General features: G+C 41.0%; 2 protein-coding genes across 2 annotated transcripts; both read left to right on the forward strand.

The window, feature by feature from the left end:
- Window positions 1–14104: 14104 nt before the first annotated feature.
- Window positions 14105–14485, forward strand: LOC148208294 (uncharacterized). The gene has a single exon (XM_088120174.1). It carries the CDS (start codon window positions 14105–14107, stop codon window positions 14483–14485), a length of 381 nt encoding a protein of 126 aa, XP_087976300.1.
- Window positions 14486–22806: 8321 nt separating this feature from the next.
- LOC111012111 (putative nucleoredoxin 1) lies at window positions 22807–25137 on the forward strand. Its single transcript, XM_022286153.2, has 4 exons — window positions 22807–22999; window positions 23165–23644; window positions 23722–24201; window positions 24319–25137. The coding sequence occupies exons 1-4, from the start codon at window positions 22916–22918 to the stop codon at window positions 24961–24963; spliced, it is 1689 nt and encodes a 562-aa protein (XP_022141845.1). The 5' UTR covers window positions 22807–22915; the 3' UTR covers window positions 24964–25137.
- Window positions 25138–27118: the final 1981 nt, after the last annotated feature.

The following is a 27118-nucleotide window of genomic DNA, read 5'->3' on the forward strand; positions in this document are numbered from 1 at the left end:
AAAAGGTGGAAACAAACACAAGCATCCAGTTGGCAATACATCGTATTGGATGATCCGAAAGATGCAAACACGTGCAAATGCATGTTTTGTGGAAAAATTACCAAAGGTGGAGTTTTTTTTTTTTAACAAGAAACAAACTTCTCATTGAATTAATGAAAAGGAATGACAATGTTCAAAGATACAAACTCTCGAATGAGTGAAAATAAAAGAAAATTACAAGTAAATGGAAAAGAACAAGATAAGCTTAAGCATTAAGAGATAAGGTAAAAGCTCCCCAATTGAAACAAATAAGTGAGGGAGAAAAGTTTTTGAACAAAGGTGATAAAGAGCTCCACTGTGAGGATTTGAATTTAGCCAAACTGAAATGATCCAGTGGAGATTTACGACGATCCTTGAAAATTCTGAGATTTCTTTCATACCAAAGCTCGTAGAGCGGGGCTTTGACACCATTTGACCACAACAAGCTACTTTGAAAAGATAGAATTGGGCCTAGGAGTAATTGAAGGATATTATCCACTGCTATGTTGCTGAAAACCCAAGAGAGATTGAATTCTTTAAATAACAAGAACCAACAGTGCAATGCGTAAGGACATCGGAAGAAAATATGGATCAGATTCTCCACGCTTTCTTGACATAACATACATATTGATGGCTGTAGACAAAAGACCGAGAGCTTTCTTTGAAGAACTTCATCTGTATTCAATCTTCCATTAATGATGATCCAAACAAAAAACCCAACTTTCTTCGGGCTCTTTGTTTTCCAAATAGCCTTATAAAGATCGGGTGGCAAAAGGGATGACGAAGAAGATTTGCAAAGAGATGCCACTGAAAGGAGCCAGAAGCTTCCAAAGACCAGAAACGACTATCCTTCGAACTGTTTGGGATGTAGGAATTTAAAACAGCCAATAAATCAATAAATTCCTCAGCTTCCTCATCTTTAAGCAACCTTCTAGTTTGAATTTTCCAAGAAGAAGGAGTTTGCCGAGCAACAAACCATTTGGTTGGGGAAAATCGAAATGTAAAGGCATGTTTGAAATGCCCAACTAATGTGAGAGAAGAATTGAAGGAGTATCAAACAAGAACAAAAATTTTTGTAAGAAGTGTAGAGAGTAATGCCCTTCCAACGTATGAAGATTTAACTTTGATTAAAGAAGATGATGAAGATGAGATGGAAGTAGTTGGTGGTAGTGGTAGTGGATCAACATCAACCCCAATGAACAAGCGAACAAGAATAAACACAGGTGATAATGTGAGTAGTATAGGTGGGAGAGGGAGAGGGAGAGGGAGTGGAAGTGGAAGTGGAGGAGGAAGTAGTAACTCTTATAATCCATCAGTATTGAAACCACCGCGACCAAAGGGGCCAATAGATAAATTTGTTTATCAACATCTTGGAAAAGTTGTCGATGATAGAAATCGATTGAAGAGGTTGAAACAATCAACTATTACTGAAAAATATGATAAAGAGGGGAGAGATGCTACAGTACAATTCATCATGCGTTGGATATATCAAGCATGTATTCCTCTAAATACTATTCGCTTGAGATGTTTTGAAGTGATGCTAGAAGCTGTGGGGTAATTTGGCCCTAGTTTGATACCTCCTTCTTATCATGAAGCTCGAGTAACGTACTTGAAAAAAGAAGTACAGTACACAAAAAATCTGATGGGCGATCATGAGGTAGAATGGAAGAGAAATGGTTGTTCGCTGATGTCAGATGGGTGGACTGATAGGAGGGATAGGACATTAATCAACTTTTTAGTTCATTCATCTGTTGGAATGTTGTTTATGGAATCCATCGATGCATCTTCATGCTTCAAAACTGGAGAAAAGATTTTTCAACTCTTAGATGGCATGGTGGAGAAGATTGGAGAAGAAAATGTTGTCCAAGTTGACGGATAATGCCTCAAACTATGTCCTAGCTGGAAAACTTTTAGAAGCCAAGCGACCTCATCTATATTGGACACCATGCGCTGCTCATTGTCTAGATTTAAATTTGGAGGATATTGGAAAGATTGAGTAGGTGAAAATGTGTCTTAGGAAGGCTGTGGCACTTAGTGGTTTTATTTACAATCACTTGTACGTGCTAAATATGATGAGAGAATTTACTAACCAACATGAATTGGTAAGACCAACAGTGACTCACTTCACAACTTCATTTTTACCCCTAGCCAGTATTCACTAAAATAAAGCCAATTTGAGGAAGATGTTTATTTCTGAAAAATGGACCACCTCTAAATGGGCGAAGGATCCAAAGGGGAAGAGAGCAGCTGAAATCGTTATGATGCCATCTTTTTGGAATTCAGTTGTGTATACTTTGAATGCATCGGGCCCTTTAGTTCGTGTGTTGAGGCTAGTAGATGGTGATAAACCAGCTATGGGTTATATTTACGAAGCTATGGATAGGGCAAATGAGGCTATTAAGAGTGGTTTAATGGAAATGAGGCGAAGTATAGACCGATTTGGGAGATTGTTGATCAAAAGTGGGATTGCCAACTTCATCGGCCTTTACATGCAGCCGGATATTATTTGAATCCATCTCTTTTCTATGACAAAAAAAGAGAGAATTATGCAAGATCCTGAGGTTATGGATGGTCTGATCAAAGTTATAGAACGATTAATACCATTTATCGATGATCAAGTTCAATGTTCAATCGAATTAGAATTGTACAATGAAGCAAAAGGCATGTTTTCGAGTAATGTAGCAATAAGGACGAGGGGTGTTAAAACACCAAGTAATGACATTATTTATTACTTTTAGTTTTAAATTTTTAATAGACATATTTAAGTTTGAACTACTAAAATTCTAAATCATTTGTTTAATATATGTAAAGCTACATGGTGGTCTCTTTATGATGTTAATGCTTTGATTTTACGAAAGTTAGCCATGAGAGTCCTTAGTCTAACGTGCAGCGCTTCTGACTGTGAGCGCAATTGGAGTGTTTTTTAACACGTAAGTGAGAATAATTTGGTTTTTCCATTGCTAATTGAAGATTGAAAAATCCACTTTTGACTCTATAGTCTACATTCGTTAATAATTTTATAGATTCATTCCAATAAGAGGAATATGTTAGAGCAAAAGCGTCTTAATGACTTGGTTTATATAAAATATAACCAAACACTTAAAAGAGCGCTACACTCTACAAGACCAACTTGATCCCATTACTTTGGATCATATTGATGAAAGTAATGAATGGTTGATTGGAACACTCGAAGAAGAAGATGGTCAAGAAGAAAATTAGTTGGTCTTTGATGATGACGACCTCACATGGGGAGATGTAGCCGAGGCCAGTGGTGTTAGAGAGCCCATAAGGCAAACTAGAACATATGCAAGATCTAAAGGAAAGTCGCCTGCTACTCCCGCTCCCACAACTTCAAGAGTTCGAAAATCAGTGCAAGTGGTGGTTAGTGATGATGATGATGACACCGAAGAAGAAGAATTGGAAAAGGAAGATTGTCAGGACGTCCAAGATGAAGAGAATTTAAATTTAGATGAGGATGATGATCTTTGATTACTTATATTTACTTTTTGTTCTATTTCAGACTCTAGAATTTCTTGATGTTGCTTGTCTTTATTTGGAACTAAACTTATAGAATTTGGTTGTTTTATGCATCTTGTTGACATTTACTATTTTGGTATTGATTTTTTTAAGGTAATTTATGCACTATATATATAATTTTTACTTATTTATTAAGGTGCGCCTCGCTTCAATCGGGCGTCGTCTTTGTATCGCCTCTCGCCTCAAGACGATCAAAGGATTCGTCGCCTTGCGGTACGCTTTGCGCCTCGAAAACACTGGTGTTAGAGTATATATTAGTATATTTTATATTCTTGTATTAATATTAATTTATCATTTACCTTCTCCTTATAGGATTAGGTCGACCTTGTATATTTGTCTATATATATAGACTTTAATAATGAGAATACAACACATTGGATTTTCTCCGACCTTAGTCTCTACAATTGGTTTTCAATATATCTGCCTATTAAACTTCAGCAATGACCTAAATCCGATCTGGTACAAATCATTAGATCCATTAGGCTGGCTGTTGCTTTTGAACAAGGGACCTTTTCCATCAATTTTCTGCCTTGAGGGTCTTTATGTGAGTCGCTGAGATCTTAAAGTGTTTACTAAAGGTGTGAAAACTGGTTTAGAATTAAATATGTTATTGTCTTTCAAAACCCTTAACGACCTTATCATCAATTGGAAGACGTTTTTGTAACTGCCCTTGTGGCCTTTTGTATATTTCATACCATCAATGAAATACTCGTTTCATATAAAATAAAAAATCTTTCAAAAATCTTCTTGGTGTAATCACTTTGACAAATGTATAGCTCCCCTCTTGGCCTGTTTCTAGTGATTTCCATTCCCAAAATTCCTTTTGCTGCACTAGATCTTTCATATCGAATTCATTGCTAATACGTTGTTTTGTTTTTGTTAACTCAGTCATGCTTGTGCCTGCAAGAAGCATCTCATCTACATATAGTGGAACATAGATTATTTCACAGCCACCAACTTCGTTTAAGTAAACACGGGGGCCATACATGCTTATTTGTACTTGATTTTGGTAATATACTTGTCAAATCTCCTATGCCAACACCTTGAAGATTGTTTTAAATTGTATAGGGACTTGTTTAATTTGCACACCAGTCCTTCCCTGGTTGTGTCATGAATATAGTTTCTTCTAGATTTCCATTAATGAAAGCCGTTTTACATCCATTTGTTGTAATCCCCAATTTCTAACAAGCTACAATAGTTAGTAGTACTCTGATTGGTTGTGTGTTTCACAACTGGAGAGAAAATTTCAATATAATCAATTATTTCCTTTTGTGTGAAACTCTTGACTACTAATCTAGGCTTGTATTTGATTCCTCTTTTATCTGCCCCTACCAATTTCTTCTTGAGCATCCATTTGCAAGGCACTGTCTTGGCTTTGGGGGTAGAATAAATAGTTTCCAAGTTTTGTTTTTATGCAAAGAATCAATTTCATTATCCATGGCTTTAATCCAGTGAGACTTTTCATGTCAGTTGATTGCTTCTTCGTATGTGTCTTTGGCTCTTCTTCATTTGTATCATCTACTAAATCGAGTGCATAAGCTATAAGATCAGCGCGCACTTACCTTGCTGGAGGCCTTAGTTGTCTTCTCTGCTATCTCTTGTTAAAGTGTAGTTGGATAGGTCATCAATTTGCATTTCTATAGGAGGTTCTTGTGATTCAGTTTTCGTATTTTCTTCTCATATGGTTCCAGTTTCTTTTAAAGATAGAAGTATCAGCCTTTTTTCTTTCATGTACGTCCACCTTAGAACTAATGTTGGTTCCCTTTTTAGATTCTTTTCAATTTGTTCTTTGTCCTCTATGTTTATGTCAAAATCAAATTCTCTACAAATAACATCTCTACTCACAATAATCTGATTTGTTCTGAAACTCCATAGTTTGTAGCCTTTTGTTCCCTCAGGGCAGTCAAGAAACATACACTTTATGGCTCTAGGATCTAGCTTCCCTTGTTTTACTTTTACATGAACATACCAAATGCACCCAAAGGTTTTCAAGTTGGACAGATTGGAGGAAAACTATACCACTTTTCCTCTCGATTTTTAAGATCAATTGAGGTGCATGGGCTTCTATTATAATGCAAGTAGCCAAAATTGTTGGAGAGATTAGCCTCAGATAGCATACATCACCCTTTTCATCATGGTCCTATTCATTCTTTCTGCTGTGGAGTATAAGCTACTGTTTTGTGTCTAGTTATCAGATTTTCAGTGCAATAGTCATTGAATTGATTTGATAGAAATTTCAGCCCGTTATTGGTTCTAAGCTATTTAATATTCCAATTAGTTTGGTTTTCTACTTTGGCCTTCCACACTCAAGGTTTGATCTTTAGACTTAAGTAGAAAGTCTAAGTCTTTCAGAAAAATTATCCATTAATATTGAGAAATCCATATATATGAATTAAATTTACTCAACCCATCTGCTTAAGCTTTTGGGTTGAGTGGTGGTTTATTCATCCTTAAGTTGGTATCAAAGTGTAGCGAAAGTGTTGAGATATTCATCTATGAGTTAAATTTACCCAATCCATCAGCTTAAGCTTTTGAGTTAAGTGATGGTTTATTCGAATTAAAGATAAGAAATATCTGGATCCACTCCAAGGAGTTCTTGACGGTCTCCAGAGGTCAGTGTGTATGTAATTAAGGATGACTGTGGTTGTATGCTCTCCTTTTGTAAATTTCAACCTCTCTATCTCTCAAAAAATAGTGTTCACAAAATCGAAGTCTCTTGATGAGAATGAGTTATCGTGTCTTGATGTGTCGTTTTAGCAACTCTTGAAGTCATCTTTCACTGATATAAGAGAGTCTTCTATGCCACAGCTCAATTTATTCAATTTTCCAGTTCGTAAGATTAGAGCACGGTCCAGTAGAACTACATCCTTGAGTATATAGAAGATAGGTGCAACCTTGGTCATCAAGCATTCCTAATAAGATTAGATTTATAAGTTCTGGAACATGCCTCGCTTCATTCAGCAAGATCTCTCTATTGTCTTGGAGTTTAAACAAAACTGAGCCAATTTTCATGACTTTACAGCCATGATTGTTCCCAGTGAATACTGACCCTCCTTCCCATGATTTGTAATGAAAGAACCACTCTTTTGAAGAGGTCATATGGTAGGTACATCTCGAGTCAAGCACAGCACCTTCTGAGTAATTTGTTTTTGAAGAACTTTTTTTTTTTTGTGTTGCTGAATTTGTTCTTGAAATACTTTCTGCCTCTTGAATACAAAGATTCTATACTTCCATTATTTTTAGTTTTAGCTTCTTCTCATACATCAATGAAAAATTTGTTTCTGGTTAAGAAAGAAAAAAGTTTCGCCGTGCAAGGGCTGTTATCACAACACTAATAGTTTCTCTCTCATATTTCATGGCCGCTTTTACATCTTTATAAGTTTCAGTCAGTGACTTTATCAAGATCGTTGCTTCACTTCCACTGCTCGTTTCCTGCCAACGTGAATTCAGTGTTAATTTCTTGAATTCATCAAGATTGTCTGTCATCTAAAGACTTTGAGGAGTTCATTCTGGAAGTAAAGAGCCTTTCCATGAGAAAGATCTTGTTTGGAAAATCTTTCTTTACATACAATATTTGCAATTTCTCCCTTTTCATGATTTTAACATGATCAAAATTATTTTTGTCATTATCAAAATGACTCCCTTTTTCATTGATCATGTTTGACAAATTAAGAAGTGGATTTTAGGAAAGTTTAAAATAACTTTGAATTGAGTTTTAATGTATCGCTTGGACGGCAATTTTGAAAAATCAATTATACTTAAATCTCTTTTTTCAAAATCACTCATTATACTATCATTTCCAAACACACTCTTAATCTTCCACAGGCTTACTGTCAAACTTTCTTTTTTCTCTCACTTATTTGCAAAATTGCAGGGATCAAAACACATGCAATAAAGGAGATGAAAACCCACAGTAAAGAAGTTGGAATCAAACACACAATATTTAAGTGGTTCAGCGGTTGCCTACATCCACTGTGCAACGAGCCTTGCTAGAGTCTTGGAGAATCACAGGATGCAATCTAAATTTGGGACAGTCCGACTGGCAAGGACTTGAGGTCTCTTAATCATACTGGCTTAGAGGTCTTAAGTTCGAACCTTCCAATGACGCTTAATACAAAAAATCGTTGATGTCTCTCAAGTCCAAACCTTGGAGCGGGTGCATGGGTATAAGGAAGCAAAGCTCTGGTTCCCCGTTAAAAAAAAAAAATCCTCTTTTTCTTCTTTTTTTCAACCGCAGAGGTTGATCTTGTTATTTCTTAAGAATGAACAAACCAACACTTAACCCAAAACTTAAGCTGATGGATTGGGTAAATTTAATTCATTTATATGGATTCTAACATTATTAACCAACTCAACAGCTTTAGCACATCGGCTTTTTTAAGTTGAGAACTTTTGCGGTTATTTTGGAAGTAAATGGATGCAATTATCACTTATTTGTAATTGTAATATCACGAGCTGCATTAAACTAGGGAGTTAGACAGAACTTGTGATTTTTGGTGGTGTTACGTTTTATTTATTTTTATTTATTTACTATAAGTTCTATGAACTTTTCTTATTTGGCTGGTATGAGTTTTTACAAATTAAGGCCACGTTTATTTATCCGTAATTGTAATGGAAATCAATCGTAATGAAAATCAATTATAATGAAATCAATCGGAACTGTAATTTTATTTCATTGATATTGTTTACTAGAAATTTTCTGTAGTCGTAATCAGAATTCCTTTTACTAAAACTATCTGGAATCAGAATCGGATATGTAACCATTACTAATATACCTCTTTTTCCTTTTTAGCTAATTACAAATATATTATTGTGTTAGTCTTTTTTAAGTTACAATAATAATAAATTTTAATTTAATTTATTACTATATTATTGATAGTAAATGTTTGGCCTTCAAGTTTTAAGAGACGTCGCCACTCTAAATTAATTACAAGGAAATAAATACCTGGTGGAGGCAACTTGTGAAGGGTACCAGTTTGGACCAAAGCCGAACTAGGCGACCAGTTGGACGGTTTTGCTCACTACTCACGTGGCATGCTAACTAACTGCTCCCTCCACTAAGTGCGCATCTCCCTACTTTTGTGGAATTGGAACTACTTTTCCCATCCCCTATAAATACCAATTGAAATGAAGAAGTTAAGTATGCAAAAACTGATTAACTTGAATTCTCATTATTTATTTGGCACAAAAATTGACAAGGTCGTTGGAGTGCTAACTTGTTTTTGCAGGTTCTTTTATTCTAGAGTGTTCTCGAGGATCTATTGTGACTATTGGAAATTTTTCGGTAAGAACAATTGGCGTCGTCTGTGGGAAACGTAAGCTTTCTCCGAATATTGCAAATCAACAAATAGCCTTGTTCCAAACCAGCGCAGCAATGGCGGACGATGAAATGTCTCAGCGATCATTTACGAGCAGCTGGACTCAGAATACAGTGCGCACCCCAACCCGTGGATGGGGAAGACCACCTTTGATGTGGCGCGGCGGAGCGAGAAGAAATGTCACTCGACCTAGTACCTCAAGTACAACCCGACAGATGGGCCAAGAGTTAGTGGGGTTGCATGCAGAGCTTAATGAAGTCCGTTCTGAACTAGGAGGAGTCGCTCACCTGAGGGTGGAGATAGCGGAATTGACTGCGGCCTTGCGTCATAGTCAAATTCCTGAAGTACCAACGGGGGACGCTCCGAGACCATCGGTCAGGGTCTGAGAGATTGATGTACACGAGCAAACTGGCGAATCCCTTGTTCCTCGTGTAAGTGCACGAGAGTCTGAATTTGGGTGGAGGCGAACAACAACACTCGATCCGAGGGCAGGACTGCGGGTGCACATTACAATAGAAGCGCCCGACCTTTTGTCAGATGTTGAATGAGCGCCATATGCCTCAGCAACCGGGCCAACAAACTCCAGTTACGCTGAACTTGGGGTCTATCCCAGCTACTGGGGGAGTCAACTCGAACACAAATCAATGGCTGCACGCCGTAGCGACTGCGACAACATCAACATATCAAGCAATAGTGGACATACCAGAGGTGCAAGATTCGATGAAGAAGGTGATTAGCAAGCTTCAGAACTACTTTGAAATCTTAAGGCAGAGTTGCAAGGCGGACAATACTCACTAAGTGGAGCTGGGTGAACGGGAGGATCCCCCATTTCACAGCCCCCATAATGGCATACCCCCTTCCACCAATAATGAAGAAGTCGGATATGAAGTTGTATGATGGATCCGCTGACCCGATAGACCACATCGAGTTATATGAAGGTTTGATGGAATTAAGCATAGTAGGGGACAAAATGAAATGCAGAGCTTTTTCTGTTACCTTGAAGGGCCAAGCTCGATCCTGGTACCGTCAGCTGAAACCCCAGTCCATCGGATCCTGGAGATAGTTGAGAAAGATTTTCATTAATCAATTTTCTGCACAGCACGACAAGAAAAAACCTGATACCCATCTTCTCACTAATCATCAGACAGATGATAAGTCGCTGCGCAAGTTTGTTGCAAGATTTATGGTCGAAAAATCAAGTTCCAAGCTACTCAGATGATGTAGCTAGAATGACATTTATGTCGGCTATAAATAACCCGGACCTAATTCAATCTTATGCCTTGCAGCTAGCTCAGACCTACAGCGACGCCATCCAACGGGCACGTCAATACATGCACGCGGAATATGTGCTTCGAGAGAAACATCTGCAGCACCAAACAGTTACATCCAAGCATGCCCAGGCTCGAGGGCAGAGCTCACAGTCGAAAAAGAGTCATTCAAGCCGCGAGCTTGAGCAGAAGAGGTCAACTCGTGACAACCGCCAGCGACAAGAGCGAACAGTACGAGTTCATGATCGACGTTTGAGGGAGTTCGACCATTATACACCTCTTCATGTTCCGCTCTAAAAAATTCTGGCCAATATTGAAAACAGCGACCGACACACGATGTTGGATAAGTCGAACAAGATGAAGTCAAGCCCAGACAAAAGAAACAAAAATAAATATTGCAGGTTTTATAGAGATCATGGTCATGACACTTCGCAATGTTATGACCTGAAAGATCAGATTGAGAAGCTGATTCGGCGGGGTCATTTTAAAAAGTATGTGGGGAAGAAAGACGCTTGCTCAAAAGAGGAAGTATGACCGTTCGAACCACGATGATACAAATAAATCGCCCTCACCAAAAAGGAGAGAAGCAGACGGGAAAAAGGCCCATGGTAATCACCACCATCTTCGGTGGTCCAAATGGGGGTCATTCAAGCAATAAAAGGAAGGCCCTCATTCTTGAAACCCAACATGAAGTCAACACTTCATATGTTTGGCCGATGGCTGCAATAACTTTTTCTTCGGCCGATTTGGAAGGAATTCATCTGCCGCACAATGACGCATTGGTTATCTCACCAATAATTGATAATGTGCAGGTCTGAAGAGTTCTTATAGATTGAGAAGCTTCCACCAACATACTCTTTCTCTCGACCTCAATTAGCTCTAGGTTGGGAGAAATCTCAATTGAAGCGATGTCCGACGCCCCTAGTCGGTTCCTCTGGTGAATCTGTTGTAGCCGAGGGTTGTACCGACCTTCCAGTCACCATTGGCAAGGGAAACGATGAAGTTCGGAAGGTGACCGACGTCGTGGTAGATGGCGCATCGACATATAATGCAATACTTGGGCGTCCTTATATCCACGAACTACAAGTTGTGCCCTCAACTTACCACACAAATGCTAAAGTATCCAACAACCGATGGTGTGGGTATCGTGAAGGGAGAGCAAAAAGCTTCAAGGGAGTGTTACGCAACCGTACTGAAAGGCACTCGATCTTGCGCGGTAGTCCTTGAAAGTCCGTCAAGCGGGGTAGATTCAGACGAAGGAACCTCTGAAGACTCTGAATGGGGAGCCTCGAAACAAGAGCTTGAAGAGGTACAACTCGGATCTATAGATAAGACCGTCAATATTCGGATGGGGTTGCGGCACCCAGTGAAAGGAGAGCTTGTCAATTTCCTGCAACTCAACTCTGATGTATTTGCATGGTCCCATGAGGACATGCCAGAGATAGACCCAAGTGTAATAGTCCATAGGTTAAATATTAATTCGGGATATAAACCCGTTAAGCAGAAGCGCCGACCTGTGGACGCTACTCATAGTGCTGTAATTTTCGAGGAAGTTAACAAACTCCTCAAAGCTGAATTCATTAAAGAAGTTTATTATCCCGCGTGGCTTTCTAATGTAGTAATGGTGAAAAAAGCGAATGGGAAGTGGAGAATTTGTGTCGACTTCACGAACCTTAATAAGACGTACCCAAAAGACAGCTTTCCTCTTCCTAGGTTGACCAGCTCGTCGATGCCACAACCGGGCATGAGTTGTTAACTTTTATGGATGCGTACTCGGACTACAATCAAATAAGAATGTATGTGCCCGATCAAGAACATACTGCGTGTGTAATAGATCAAAGGTTTTACTGCTATAAGGTGATGCCCTTTAGCCTTAAAAATGCGGGTGCCACATATCAACGATTAATACATATGATGTTCAGCAAACAGATAGGCCGAAACATGGAAGTTTATGTTTATGATATATTGGTAAAAAGCGTTACAGCTGAACAACACGTGGTCGACCTTATAGAAGCTTTCAGTGTATTAAGATTCTACAAAATGAAACTCAACCCGACCAAGTGTGTGTTCCGGGTGTCTTCGGGGAAGTTTCTCGGGTTTATGGTTAATCGATGAGGAATTGAAGCTAATCCGGACAAAATCAAAGCGATTTTGGAATGGAATCTCCCAGAAACTTGAAACAACTTCAATGTTTAAATGAAAGAATCGCAGCATTAAATCAGTTTGTTTCTCGATCTACTGAAAAATGTCTCCCATTCTTCAAAATTCTTCGGACTAAAGGGAAATTTGATTGGACAGATGAATGTGAACAAGCGTTTGTCAAATTAAAAGAATATATGAGTTTGGCACCCTTACTCTCGAAACGAGAGCATGACGATTGCTTATATTTGTATCTGGATGTCTAAGAGATTACAGTTAGTTCGGTTCTGATTCGCGATGACGGAAGAACACATAATCCAGTATACTATATGAGTAAGTTTATGACCAGTGTAGAGGCAAGATATTGAAAAATTGGCGTTAGCCCTGGTTACATCGGCTCGACGATTGCGGCCGTATTTTCAAGCGCATAAAATCATCGTTCTGACTGATTTCCCTTTCCGACAAGTTTTTCACAAGCCTGAAACATCGGGAAGATTAATGAAGTGGGTGTTTAGAACTCAGTGAGTACGACATTAGCTTTGAACCTCAAGTGTCTTTAAAAAGACAGATAGCCGCCGATTTTGTGGCTAAATTGACACCCAGTCAATTCGGGAAAAATTCTAAACAGCAATGGACTTTGTATGTGGACGGTTCTTCCAATGAAAAGGGGTGTGGAGCAGAAATTCTCCTTCAGTCACCGAAAGGAACACGTTTTGAGTATGCAATACGATTTAATTTTAGGACATCAAATAATGAAGCTGAGTACGAAGCGTTATTAGCTGAACTTCAGATGGCACAGAGCATGGGCGCTGAGTGTCTTTTGATTCTCAGTGACTCTCAACTTATAGTCAACCAAATAATGGAAGAATTCAAGGCAAAAGATGGAAGAATGGCTAGGTATTTGCGGAAAGCAAAAGAATGTTTGGCAAAGTTCAAAGATTTTATGATCCGTCAAGTCCCCCGATCAGAAAACTCAAACGTAGATGCTTTGGCAAGGTTGAATTCTGCATATAAGAACGATATTGCCTGCACAGTACTAGTCGAAGTGCTAAGCTCGCCATCAGTTAACGAAGCAGAACAATGCGTCGCGATACGACCTCGTTCTTGGATGAGTCTGATAATTGAGTTCCTTCAAGGAATTCAACCTGAAGATAGAAATGAAGTGAAAAAATTACGTAGATAAGCGGCTCATTACCTCCTCCAAGGTGGAGTATTGTACAAGCGAAGATATTCTCTGCCTTTATTGAAATGTGTCGCACCAAATGAAGCAGAATGTGTACTTCGAGAAGTACATGACGGAATTTGTGGTGATCATACTAGGGCTCGAACTCTGATGTCGAAGATCATTTGACAAGGATACTATTGGCCGAGTATCAGTAAAGATACGAAGATATTCATAAGAAAATGTGATAAATGTCAAAGATATGCCGACTTAATCAGACAACCACCTGAGAACTTGACGCCAATCTCCAGTCCGTGGCCATTTGCCCAGTGGGGGATTGATCTTATTTGCCCACTCCTACCGGAAAAGGCTAGGTGAGGTTCGTTGTTGTTGCTGCGGACTACTTCAATAAATGGGCTGAAGCGGAGCCTTTAGCTACCATTAAGGAAGCAAAAGTGAAGAACTTTGTTTGGCGGAATATAATTAGCTGGTTCGAAATTTCGCATGTTATAATCACGAATAATGGGAAGCAGTTTGACAATGAGAAGTTCAATAGTTTCTGTGCAAATCTTGGAATAAAACATATTACCTCTTCGCCTGCCCATCAGCAAGCCAACGGGTAGGTAGAAGTAGTTAATAAAATTCTGAAACGAGGATTAAAAATGAAATTGGAAGAATTGAATGGTGAATTGGTCGAAGAGCTCCCAGGTGTGTTATGGTCTTATCGGACTACTCCCAGGGGCTCAACGAACCAAACACCCTATGCATTAGCTTTTGGTTCGGAAGCAGTGATTCCAGTAGAGATCGGCTTTCCATCAGAACGAATTGAACGACCCTTTGATGAAGCACATAACTTAGAAGCATTATGTTTGAATTTAGATCTCCTTGAAGAACGAAGAAACGTTTCACAGTTAAGAAATGCTGAATATCAAAACAGGATGATGAGCTATTACAATGCCAGGGTGAAGAAACGATGCTTCAAACCGGGTGATCTTGTGTTAAAGAAAGTTCTTCAAAAAACTGGGGATTCAGAACCAAACTAGGCCGGACCGTACAAGATCAAGAATATTGTCCGAACAGAAACATATCAATTGATGTATTTGAATGGGAAATAACTCGCCCATCCATGGAATGTCGAACACCTTAAATTGTATTGTCAATAAAGTCTGTAATTCAGTTCAGTATTCTACAAACCCTACTCAAATTAGGGGCTATCATATACACTTACTTTGCACGTGTGAATGAGTTGTTGTAAAACACTTGTTATTTGGTTATATGATCGGCTTTGCACTTGCATGACTGAATTTGATTCGTTAAAAGCATACGAGTATCATGAGTATTAAAAAAAAGAGCAAAGTGCAAACCCGACGCGAATTAAACACAAAAGTCTCCCATTTAAACAAAATATTCTAATTTTGTTATTTCGGGGTGATTACCGAAATTACACAGAGGGAACAAAAAATAAAATAGGAGTATAGAGAAACGATTATCCACGCTTTCGTTTCTTCTCCATGGCAAGTTGCCGCTCAAGGAAAGCGATTCACCGCTCCATCGCACGGCTCTCTCCTCTTCAATGGCCTGTTTTTCTTCCTCCCAATTCTCCTTCTCTTCCTTCAAGGTCTGACACTTGAATTCGAACTTCAAAGACTTGATTGTTGTCTCCCGTAGTTCGTTTCCGAGTTGATTGACTTCCTTTCCCAGTTTGAGAGTGTTTCCTTCGGCTCTCCGAAGTTCAAATCATGAGGGAGGAGCAATATAGTATGGAAAGCGACTAGATGAGGGTTCCCCCTCCACGACCGGTGAAAGGTTGGGAGGATTTAGCGGAGTAGAGGATGGAGAAGAAGAAAAGGAAGAAGAATCTCCAGAATGGTTAGAGGACATCTCCATGAAAGAAATGAGGGGGTCATTCACCTCTTCATACGTGGTGTAGGAAGATTAAGGAATAAGGTGAGGCAGCAAGTAGAGTGAAAGCCCTTAAATAAACGATTGATTTTGGGTTTGAAACGTCAGTCGAATTAATCTCGAATATGAAACGGCGTCTAGGGATGATTGATGACAACTGCACAGTCGAAATAATTAAAGATACAGTGAAATTAATATGAAGATATGATTTGATACGAAAACCGTGCCAAAATTTAAGGGCGGTTACATCACAAAATAAATAAAAAAAGAGAAATCGTACAACAGTAAAAATTCATGCGAGATTGATATTTGCCAGTTTGGATAAACCTCTAGTTCTACCCTGTGTAGGTGCCGTTAAGTTATGAACGGCATCGACCTCCATGACCCCGATGTCGGTTCCGACTTGAAGATCCAGTACAGTCATGTCGGTCAAAGGTAAAGTGCTTACCTCATTGTCTGGGGCTGATCTAGAGGTTTAGTCGGACGTCTTTTTCATAGCAAACTCACAATCTCGATCAAACATGGAAACGAGCTGATCGTAGTCGGCTTCTTGAGCAAAGTTTTTTAGCCATTCAACCGCATAGTTGAGACCGTTGTACTCCAAGTCTCTTTCTAATTCTTTGAAATCAGGAAATTGGGACATAACTTCATAGAGAAGGTCGAAATTTCCAAGTCGGGCTTCAATGTTGGCAAGTCTGGATTCAGCATCAGTAAGTTTTGATACGGATTCAGCGACTACTTTCTCAGACTCGTGGAATTTAGATTCAATGTTGGCCAAATGTAATTCAATTTGACCAAGTTTTGACTTAATGTCAACGAGCTCGACCTCAACTAATTTTCTCTCTTTAACCTCAACACTCAAAGCTTTCTCTGTCGAGCTCTTCAGGTCAGCGAGTTCGGACTCGATCAACCTTCTATTTTCGACCTCAGCGTTTAGAATGCTTCCTATTGAAGTCTTCAATTCAGCAAGTTAGCCCCGTAGTTGAATAATAAGAGGACCGACCTGGTTGGCTTCAGCCTTCAACTCAGAGTTTTCAGATTGCAAGCGAAGGATTTCTTCTTTCAACTTTGTCTGTTCAACTTTGTACCTGTTGTTTTCAATGATGCATTTCTCTAACGTGATGAGAACGTTGATGGTCTCCAGCTTTAGAGTCTTGACTTCTTCTTTTTCTTTGACTAAAGCTTTCTGTTCTTTCTTTAGCCTTCCTTGTGGCTTTCGCAAGTTTGATTTTGTTCTTTTGACCAGCAGTGTCACGATGGGAAAGTTCTCCGACGAAAGCCATTCCGCGACATGAGAGAGCTAAGGCCTAAAATTGAAAAATGGAACTCAAGAAATGAACATGGTAATAAAGTGTGAAAGGAAATAAAAATTAGAAGTTACTCTTGCAATGCATGTGGTAGCTTTGGAGAAAACCTCTTTAGACGATAAGGGATCGATGTTACGGATATGTTTATCCGAACCACTAGAGAAAATGGAATAAAGCTTGTCTGCAAGAGACAAAACGTCTACTCTACCCAGATCGGTCAGAAAAGGGGGAACCTCAACAACAAAGATGGGAGGAGTTCCAGAAACTTCGAAAGAGCTATCCCTGGCGTTGGATGGCCCAGCGACAAACTTTGTGTTGTCGACCAAAGGAGAATGAGACTGGACTTTGTCAAGCTCTTGAAGAGATATCCCAAGACTGTCCCCTAGGGCTTCAAATTCAGATTCAACTCCTCCGTGGCCTCTAGAAGACGGAACAATGACTTCGGGAGTAGTAGGGAGAGCAGGTTATGTTTGAAGGCTTGAGGGTGCTTCGGGCAAAGGCTGTGCGAAAGACAAATCAATGAGATCGTCTTCATGCCGTGTTCTTTTCCTCCTTAAAAGATGTTCTTCCACACCTTCATCTTGTAAGGAGTGTTCAATGGAAACTTCGTTCATCCCTATTTCGACAAGGGGAGAAATAGGTCTACGTTTGAGAGTATTTTTCGGAGCGGATGGCTTCGACAAAGGAGGACGGTGTTGTTCAAATTCCGCAGACCTGATCGTGGGTGCAGACTGGGGCTGTACATTGCAAGCACCTATGCCTTTGATTCAAAGGAGAAGAATTTATGGCTATCTCTTCTCCCGCAATCGAAGTAGTTCAACCTCTTCCCAAAGGGACTTCACGGCGATGACTACTATTAAACCTGGATGGACGAGGGTTCATTTCTTATACACAACAGTTGAAACTCGATTAGTAAAAAATTCAATGAGAATCAAAAAAGGAAAACGATAAGGGAGTTCAACCTTCAGTGAGTTCAGTTGCGAGTCCGTAGTTCCTCAAGTTCCGATTTGACAAGAGGTCAGGACTATAACGATCCCTAGCCGAAAGGACTGCACAGCCGGCTAGAACTGACCTAGTCACTAGTCAACTCCGGTGAAGGATCGATCAAGGCTGCAAAGACGAGGAATTGGTTGTTATAAGCGCCCCAGTTACAGAAAAATGAAGAACTCCTCAAAGAGAGACTTACTCAATCTACCGAATTCCATGGAACCTCACAATAAGGGGCTCCATTCACTGCCATCATTAACCAGTTCCCCAAAACGTAGAACCACCTTTGTTTCCAGTTCTTTATGGAGGTGGAACCGTTCACAATTGAAGAAAAGTCTTTCTCCATTATTGACCCGTTAACCAATTTCGCAACTCCGGGAAAACAACTTAAATAGAATCGACCAGGGGCTTTGGAAGACTTTTTGATAGTGTGGATGACAAACATTTGTTCAACAGACAAGGTGCAGGTTCTATCTGCACAAAATCTCCACCATAGGTACCAGAAATCCATCAATGTACCCCACCCATTGGGTGCTAATTGAGCAGGAGCTAGGTTGTCAGCATTAAGAAAGAACTGGGCGAAAGGATGTAAGGGTAACCTAACGCCATATTCGAACATTTGCTGGTAGAAGCCTAATGGAGGTTTCACTCGCCGCAGGGATTCTCAACTCAATATCGTTCGGGATGGAATAATTATATCTAAGTATCCCTAGTAACTCCTCAGGACAATTTGAATACGAATAGTCAGAGTAGTCACCACTAATTTCCAGCGACTCACTTCGCTTGCGCCGATAGGATTTTCTACTTTTAGTTGAGGGGTCTCTAAAATAGTTTGAGAAGTTGAAGGCCAATGAGAACTAGCATCAAAAGACTTGGTCCTAGCCATCTACAAAACTTAAAAGGCAGGAAGGAAATTAGTATCGGGTGCAGGGATTACCTAATGCAAAGCAAAAATAAACAGAGCAATCTACTTCGTCGATTTGCGATAGTCGAAATCCCTTGTCCTAGCTGCTTAATTATGCCTTCTGAATTATGAAAATCAAGTGAAACTCGGGTTGTAACGTTATAAATACTTAACGGAAAACGGTGTTAGTTCGGAAGAGTGGGAGAAAAGATAATTTCGGATCCGTACTGGTGTAAAGTGAATCGAACACTACTTCAAGAATTCCAAATTAAGGTACTTGAATCTTCTTGAAGTAGGGGGCTATGAATGCGGTATGATCTTGATCGGGGACATGCATCTTGATTTGGTTGTACCCAGAGTAGGCGTCCATGAAGGTGAGCAGTTCGTGCCCGGTTGTGGCGTCCACGAGCTGATCAATCCTCGGCAGTGGGAAGCAATCCTTCGGGCATGCCTTATTTAAGTTCGTAAAATCTACGCACATTCTCCACTTTCCGTTAGATTTTTTAACTAATACAACATTGGAGAGCCACTCGGGATACGAAATTTCTCTTATGTACTTAGCTTTCAAAAGTTTGCTAACTTCCTCAACAATTACATCACTCCGCTCTTTGTTTATAGGTCTTCTTTTTTGCTTTACAGGTCGGAATGACGGATCTATGTTGAGGCGATGCGTCATAATTTTTGGGTCAATGCCAGGCATGTCCTCATGGGACCACGCAAAGACATCCGAGTTGGATCTGAGGAAGTGGATTAGCTCCTCTCTATCGGTGGCCCCCAGCTTGGTTCCTATACTTACTTGCTTCTCGGGACTAAGCAGAGGAACAAGCTCGAGCCCCTCAGTGGGTGCGGCAAACTCCCTCCTCGGCAGGTCGGCTTCGAACTCGAGCGTCCCATCCCTACTGGCGAGAGTTTCAAGGGCGCAGACCGATGAGCCTTTGAGTGCGGAGGCATAGCACTCCCTCGAAGCGGTCTGTTCTCCTCGGACCGTGCCCACGCCATTGGGGGTGGAATACTTCAAAACTTGACGAAATGTCGAAGGAAGGGCCCGAAATGAGTGGATGATGGGTCTCCCAAAGATGGCGTTATAGGCCGATCTACCGTCAATCACCACGAACTCGCCCATTTGGGTGACCTGAGTTTGGTCCTGCCCAAGCGTGACCGGCAAGTCGACGCAACCCTCCGGGATGACCGATTCTCCAGAGAACCCAACCAGCGGTATCGGGCTTTTCTTCAATTGCGACCTCGTCCATCCCAGGGCGAGGTAGGTCGGTAAGGACATGATGTTAGCAGATGCGCCTCCGTTTACCAGCACCCTCCTGACCACCACATGATCAATCAAGGGAGCGATCACAAGTGCATCATTGTGGGGCAGGTGCACCTCCTCTAAGTCTGTACTGTTGAAGGTGATTGGGCAGGTTGGCCTCTGTTCCCTGATGATGCACACCTCGCGCCTGGCTGCACGAGCTAACTCCTTTCTTTTGTGTCTGGACTGACCCCCGCTTGGCCCTCCGAAGATGGTATTGATGACCGCAGGTCGGTCAGTGCGCCGGGGCGGCGTCCTCGAACGCTTCCGCTCTTCCTTTTTCTCTGCCGAGCTGGTCCTAGGCCTTCCCACAAATTTTTTGAAGTAGCCATCTTGAATTAGATCCTCAATTTGGCGCTTCAACTCCCAACAGTCCGACGTGTTATGGCCGTGCTCCCGATGGAAGCGGCAATACTTGTCCTTGCTGCGCCTCTCCGGGGCTCCCCGAAGCTTCTCAGGACGCTTGAGTAGTTTTTCCATTCCAGATTCCTCGATGTTCGTTAGGATCTCGGAAATTGGAATCGTGGTCGGGGTGAAGCGTTCGTAAGGTCGGCTCCTGGTTGGTCCGTTCTCCGCCCTTCGATACTCAGCTCGGCCGCTCGAAAAGGATCCCTTGTCCTTGGACTTGGGATCTGCCTTTTCTATATCTTTTCCACTTCTGCCCCGGCCGATCTTTCGTTCTGGTCGGCCGGTTTTGGTTCGGAGGAGCTCCTGTCCATCGATGACTTTCTTCGCCTTCTGAAGCACCTCGGTGAAGGTGGTCGGGGCCTCCTCTCCAAGTTTCACCGTGAGGGCTTCGTCGGCTAGACCGGTGAGAAAATAGCACATGGCCGAGTCATCGGAGCAGTGTGCGACCTTCAATTGCTCCTCCTGGAATCTGGTGACATATTCTCGCAGCGTCTCACCCTCCTTCTGTCTGATGGTGGCGAGATGGGTCGCTGTCTTTTTGTCATAATGCCGAGAAGAGAACTGGGCGAGGAACTCCCTTCTCAGCTGAGAGTAGGTCGAGATCGACCTGGCTGGCAGTCTCCGATACCACAATCGCGCGCTGCCAGTAAGCGCGATCTGAAAGGCGCAGCATTTGAATGCGTCTAATGCCGCTTGGAAATCCATGAGGCCTTCAAAGACCTCAACATAATCCTTGGGGTCCTTCGACCCATCATAAGGCTTCACGGTAAGAGCTTTGAACTTCGGAGGGATCGGTGCTTCCAAAACGTCCGAGGTGAAGGGCGATTCTCCCAAGTCGCCATCGTTTAGTAAACCTTCTTTCGGCTCACATTTGGCCTTTAAGGCCTCCACCTGAGCGTCGAGCTGGCCCCTCAGCTGGTCGAACTCCTCCCTTGTAATCACTGCTGCAGGAGTTGCTGGGTTGTGAGAGGATTCAGCCTGCTGGTTGGAGCTCCTGTGTGAGCGGGATGGTGACTGTCCTTTTCGGAGAGATGAGCCTCTCTTTCTGTTGAGGTGTTCACGAAGGCCTCCTCTCTAGCGAGTGTGTCCCTCGCTCTCGTTGTCTTCGGGATGTTCCTCCTCGACTGGGCCGATGTGGGAACCCCTTTGCTCGCGTATGTCAATGCGCGTCATTCGATTTTTAGATCGGGACCCTGCGCCTGCAGCTAGTATCATCTCGTTATACATTTCCTCCATGGACCGCATTTGTGTGCGCATTGCCTCCATTTCTCTCTGGAGCGCGTCAAAGTTCTCACTTGGTGGAGCCGGGGCTGGACCCCGGGCGCCCCTCTTAGAGGTCCCACCTCGGCCACGGGTGGCCTTGGATGTCCTTGGGTGCGCAGGTGGTAGGACAGGCGCGGTGATTCGTGCCGACCTGCGGAGGGGTTCTGTTGCTAGGCCGTCGTGACCTTGCCCCTCTACCACTGCTGCTCCGACCTCCCTCTGGTGGGCATCGCTGGCAGCTAGAGTCCTTCGATCTGCCGTATTGGTCGAGTTCGCTGGTTGAACCATGTTCGCTCACGTGTTGGTTTAAAAGAATTGGGATGACTTAGATTGTCCTCCCCACAGACGGCGCCAAATGTTTATGCAAGGATATGCACAACAGTGTATTTCAGATTGCAGCTCGAACTCGGCCTCCGGACCGATCTGAATACTTGGGCGGACCTGCACAAAAAGGTGAGCACTCCGACGATCAAGTCAGTATAGGTCGGATTCCCAGTTTAGTTCGAGGTCAGAAATCATCGTACCTGATCGCGGAGTGAGGTCCTCTACTTATGGGTGGTAGTTCCGCTAATCCCGCGACGGTTACACCCGGTAATCTCGGGACCGTCGGTTACACCCGGTAATCTCGGGACCGACGGTTACACCCGATAATCACGCCGCTGACAGTAGTTCACATCGGCCCCCACCGAGCTTCCCGGTAGGTCGGACCTCGGCCAGGTTCATCTCGGCCCTCATACTTAGCATCTGTCAACGCTAGCGGTGGTGATCTCGGGCGTCCGAGCTGGGCATGACTCATGAGTCATCGTGGAGCACCAATAGGGGTCCTCCACGTGTCCAGGGTATTCTCTCCCCAAACAAGACGAATTGTTCAAATCGGACATTTTGAAAATTCAAAATACAATGTACTAAAATAAACAAAAGCTAAAAAGTACAACCACCAAAATAATATTTTAATAAATTATTTGTTTATTAAAAATGGAAGAAGTAATCATCATAAGTACAACTCATTACTCCAGAAAAGTTAAGGCTAAATCTACGGTTCAAATCTCAGTGTTTCGAGCACCAAAATAGTTATCCCGTAAAATTAGTCCAAATGGATATACCAAAGGAGTAATATTATTATTTGAATGATAAAATTCTGAGCTAGAAAAATCCAACCGACCTAAGGCCACGGAAACCAACAAAGTCGAAGATTTTACAGAGGACCCGTAATCAAATTCCACTTTGCATTCATCGACTTGAAAGTCTTCGTCAATGCGTCAAATCTTTTTAATTTTACTTGCTCGCTAAGCTTGTGGTTTTGCTATATTAATGGGCAATTTCTTTGATTTTTGTTCATCCATCCCTCGCCAATTCGCTTCTACAACCGGCCAACAACGAGCAAGGATTTCCAAGGATTATGGCTTCTGATGCTTTGCACGATCTGAATTCCTTGATTTCCTCCGATGGGAGAGACTTTCTCATCCGCAACAATGGCGATCAGGTATCTATCTTTTCGTTTTCGTTGTCCTGTTCAGGCTCGTGGAACTTCAATTCCGTATTTTAGTGGATTGCATACCGTTTCGCACTTTCATGGGGAGTTTTGGGAATCTGTGAAAGGAAATTGAGTGAAGTGCTCTTATCGGCCACTAATTTGGGTTTTCAACAGGTGAAGATCAGTTTCTTAATCGGAAAGAATGTAGGGTTGTATTTCTCGGCGTCATGGTGCCCTCCCTGTCGCCGTTTCACTCCCATTTTTGCAGGGGTTTACGAGGAATTAGCATCCAAGGGTGATTTTGAAGTTATCTTCATTTCTGGTGACAACGATGATGAATCTTTCAAGGACTACTTCTCCAAAATGCCCTGGTTGGCCATTCCATTTTCTGATTCAGACACCAAGAAACGCTTGAATGAACTTTTCAAAGTGAGGGGAATTCCTTATCTTGTTGTTCTCGATCCCAACGGGAAGGTTTCAACTGATCAAGGAGTGAGACTGGTCAGTGAACATGGGGTTAATGCGTATCCCTTTACTGCTGAACAGATCAAACTTCTGAAGGAGGAAGAGAAGGAAGCTAAGAGGAACCAAACCATTAGTTCCATCTTGGTTTCGACCTCGCGAAATTACCTGATCTCAAATGATGGAAATCGGGTATAATTTCTTCAATGATTTATGGGACTCTTCCATTTTTAGTGCATTGACGTGGTAACTATAATTTTGTGCTCTAGATTCCTGTATCTGAGCTTGAAGGGAAACTGGTTGGGCTGTATTTCTCTGTTTACGGCCATAACTCGTGTGATGAATTTACGCCTATTTTGGTTGATGCTTACAACACACTGAAAGAGAAGGGAGAGAACTTTGAGATTGTGTTGATCTCTCTAGATGATGCAGATGACGACTTCAAAGAAGCATTCAAAACAATGCCATGGCTGGCATTGCCATCAAAGGATGAGAAATGTAAAAAACTCATTCGTTATTTTGAGCTTAGAACTATACCTACTCTTGTTATAATTGGGCAAGATGGGAAGACTTTGAACTCGAACGCTGCAGAGCTCATTGAAGAACATGGTGTTGATGCCTATCCTTTCAGTTCAGAGAAACTTGAAGAGCTTGCTGCGATTCAGAAGGCGAAGCTCGAGTCACAGACTCTGGAGTCCATTTTAGTTCAGGGAGAAAAAGATTTTGTTATTGACAATCATGGTGCAAAGGTATAATTTCTTGCTGCTGCTTAGCATCATCTATGAGCTAAGCCACAATGTGTTGTGTAGTACTATTTAGTTGTTTCCTTCGGTATGTTGATGTTTGATTGCCTTTCGTTTGGCCAGATCGCGGTATCTGAACTGGTTGGCAAGAACATTTTGCTCTATTTCTCCGCACACTGGTGCCCTCCATGCCGTGCATTCTTGCCTAAGCTAATAGAGGCATACCACGAAATTAAGCAAAAGGACAAAGAGTTTGAAGTCATTTTCATTTCAAGCGATCGAGACGAAGATTCGTTTAAAGAATTCTTTGCGGGAATGCCATGGTTAGCCTTGCCATTTGGGGATGAAAGGAAGAAGTTCCTAAATCGCAGGTTCAAAATCCAAGGCATTCCTGCAGTTGTAGCCATTAACCAAAGCGGTCGCACAGTCTCAACAGATGCCCGTAACCTCATTACAGCTCATGGGGCAGATGCCTATCCATTTACAGAGGAACGTCTCAAGCAGTTGGAGGAGCAGCTGGAAGAAGAGGCAAAGGGGTGGCCTGAGAAACTGAAACATGAACTACATGAGGAACACGAACTTGTTCGGACGCGTCGTAATGCATATGGTTGCGATGCGTGTGACGAGATGGGATATGGTTGGTCCTTTTATTGTGAGGAGTGTGACTTCGACTTGCACCCGAAATGTGCTTTGAAAAGCGACGTGGAGGGAGCCAAGGAGGGAAAGGAAGGGTGGGTATGCGAGGGAGGCATGTGCCGTAAAGCGTAAGAATTCATATTCTTATTCAGAATAGCTAAGAATATGTAAGCTTATGATGGTATGTGCTTTGCTTGTTGCCTTTTTCTTTTGTGATGTCCTGGTGTGTACTGCAGCTATGTTGTGTCAAACCATAATCTGTAATCTGCTTCTCAGTTTCAATAAATTATGAGGTTTACAGCTCCATCCACTTGTTTCCTTTATGCAGATTCAGAAGAAGAAACTTTTGTGCTACTTTGCCTTTCTTTTGGTTATTTCTAAACCGCTTGCAAATTTCAGTTTGTGGGAAGAAGTACTGCAGAAACTTGTTAGTGTGAAGACATTAATAGTCTACTGTTGAATGTTGATGTGTGTTATAACTAAACGTAGGAATTAAAAGAGTGAGGAGAAGCTAACTTGAGCTTTCATATAGTTAAAGGCATAAATTTTCGACCGAAAGGTCGGGGCTTGAATCTCTACTCCTGGACATGTTGTACTTGGGGAAAAAAAGTGAGGAAGTTATAGAGAGATTATGGAAAAAACTTCGTGCTCCTTACCTCAAGTGACATTTATAAAAACAAAACAAGTATTGGTTATTGCTTTTTTAAATTATTTTATTAAATCACATAATCTCTTTTATTTTGTATGTTTGTGGAGGTACACTCTCTAACTTGATGGTGCTTGATCAAAGTCTTCAAATCTCCTTAAATGAATTAAGGGTGATATCTTTATTTACATGAACTTGAGGAATTTTGGACCGAACCTATAGAATTGGACTCTATTTAGGTTATTGGCACAATTTAATTTAAGTAGGTCTAGGCTTGGTTGATTGTAGACCCAACTTTGAACTTACCTTTTTTAGAGTCATAGGTCAATCCTAGATCAAGACTATTATCAACTCTTCAGTATAATTGGCCGAAATTTAATGATTTTTTTGGCCCAATTTTCATATCAACCAATTTGACTCAGGCAACTGTCATTATTTTGATTTGTCATTTTTTATAATGTTGATCCAGATGATCAAAATATGATTTTGAGTCATAATTTTGATTTTAATTTTTTTGACTGTAGACTGAGATATTACTTTGGGCCTAACTTTACTTGAAATTAATCCATCAGAAATTCAATTTTTTTAAAAGTAGAATTAACTTTAAAATTTGGAATTTATCTGATTTTTAACTGAATCAAATTTGATTTATCGGATCAAATTTGAAAATATGAAATTTATCCGACAGTAATGATAGCACTTTTGTAATTAAATTTGAAATCCAACCCATCTTTAAATTATGTATCGTAATGATAAATTATATAATTTGATTTAAAAGGCATTTAAAGTTTATCCATCGAAATTCAATATTTTTTTTTTCCAAAAAGAATCAACTTTAAAATAATTGGAAAATATAAAATTTATTTAATACTAATGGCCAGAACCGTGAATCAAATTTATCCTTGGCCTTGATTTGAGTTAGATTTTGTAATTAAATTTAAAATCCAACCAATCTTCAAATTTGAATTTGAATAATAAATCGTAAAAGATAAAGATATGATTTTGAATCGGGATATCCTGATTTTATTTGAATCCTATAAATTGGAACACTGACTAAAGAACTCAAAATTTTTATTTTTTATTTTTTATTATTTGTTCTCTCTGTTCTTCTTTTTCTCTGGCGTGGCGCTTAAGGTAAGCTTCCGATCTAATGTCCTTTATTACCCCTTTTTTTTTTGTTATATCTATATATAAAACATAGAACATTATTGTCTCATGATTTTATTATTATATAAATATTTTTTTTTTCTTTCTTCCAGTTGATGGTGTGGTATGTGGCCACTTGGGGGCATATTTTCGTCCCATCTTTCTAGAGTCGGACTCTTTGAAGGACTTATCTGAGTTGGGTGCCTAGGCAGGCGTTGCTCTTTGTCGGATCTGGTTTGCTTCTCCTTCACTCATCGTGAAGGTAATACCGTAGTTCACAGCAGGATCGCATTTGGATTGAAGAGGTTCCCTTTGAATTTTTCTTTTTAATTGCTTCTGATTGTTCTGTTTTCCTTTCTTAGTTGCATTTTGTTGCACGTAGAAAAAAAGTTGATGGTGTGGTATATATATATTAGTACAATACGTTGGAATAAAGGAGATTCGAACTCACATGAGATAGAATGCAATAGAAACAAAGATAGGAACGGGTTACCT

Source organism: Momordica charantia, assembly GCF_013281855.1.
Source record: "Momordica charantia cultivar OHB3-1 chromosome 11 unlocalized genomic scaffold, Mcharantia_2.0 BLBB01000011.1, whole genome shotgun sequence".
NCBI classification, from domain to species: domain Eukaryota; kingdom Viridiplantae; phylum Streptophyta; class Magnoliopsida; order Cucurbitales; family Cucurbitaceae; genus Momordica; species Momordica charantia.

What these genes read in the sequence shown, in the direction of transcription:
- LOC111012111 (XM_022286153.2), top strand. Translation starts at nt 22,916, where the DNA reads ATGGCTTCTGATGCTTTGCACGATCTGAATTCCTTGATTTCCTCCGAT. An exon ending in TCCGCAACAATGGCGATCAG is followed by an intron (nt 23,000 to 23,164) that starts GTATCTATCTTT and finishes GGTTTTCAACAG; the next exon opens with GTGAAGATCAGTTTCTTAAT. An exon ending in TTGACAATCATGGTGCAAAG is followed by an intron (nt 24,202 to 24,318) that starts GTATAATTTCTT and finishes TCGTTTGGCCAG; the next exon opens with ATCGCGGTATCTGAACTGGT.
- LOC148208294 (XM_088120174.1), top strand. Translation starts at nt 14,105, where the DNA reads ATGAAATTGGAAGAATTGAATGGTGAATTGGTCGAAGAGCTCCCAGGT.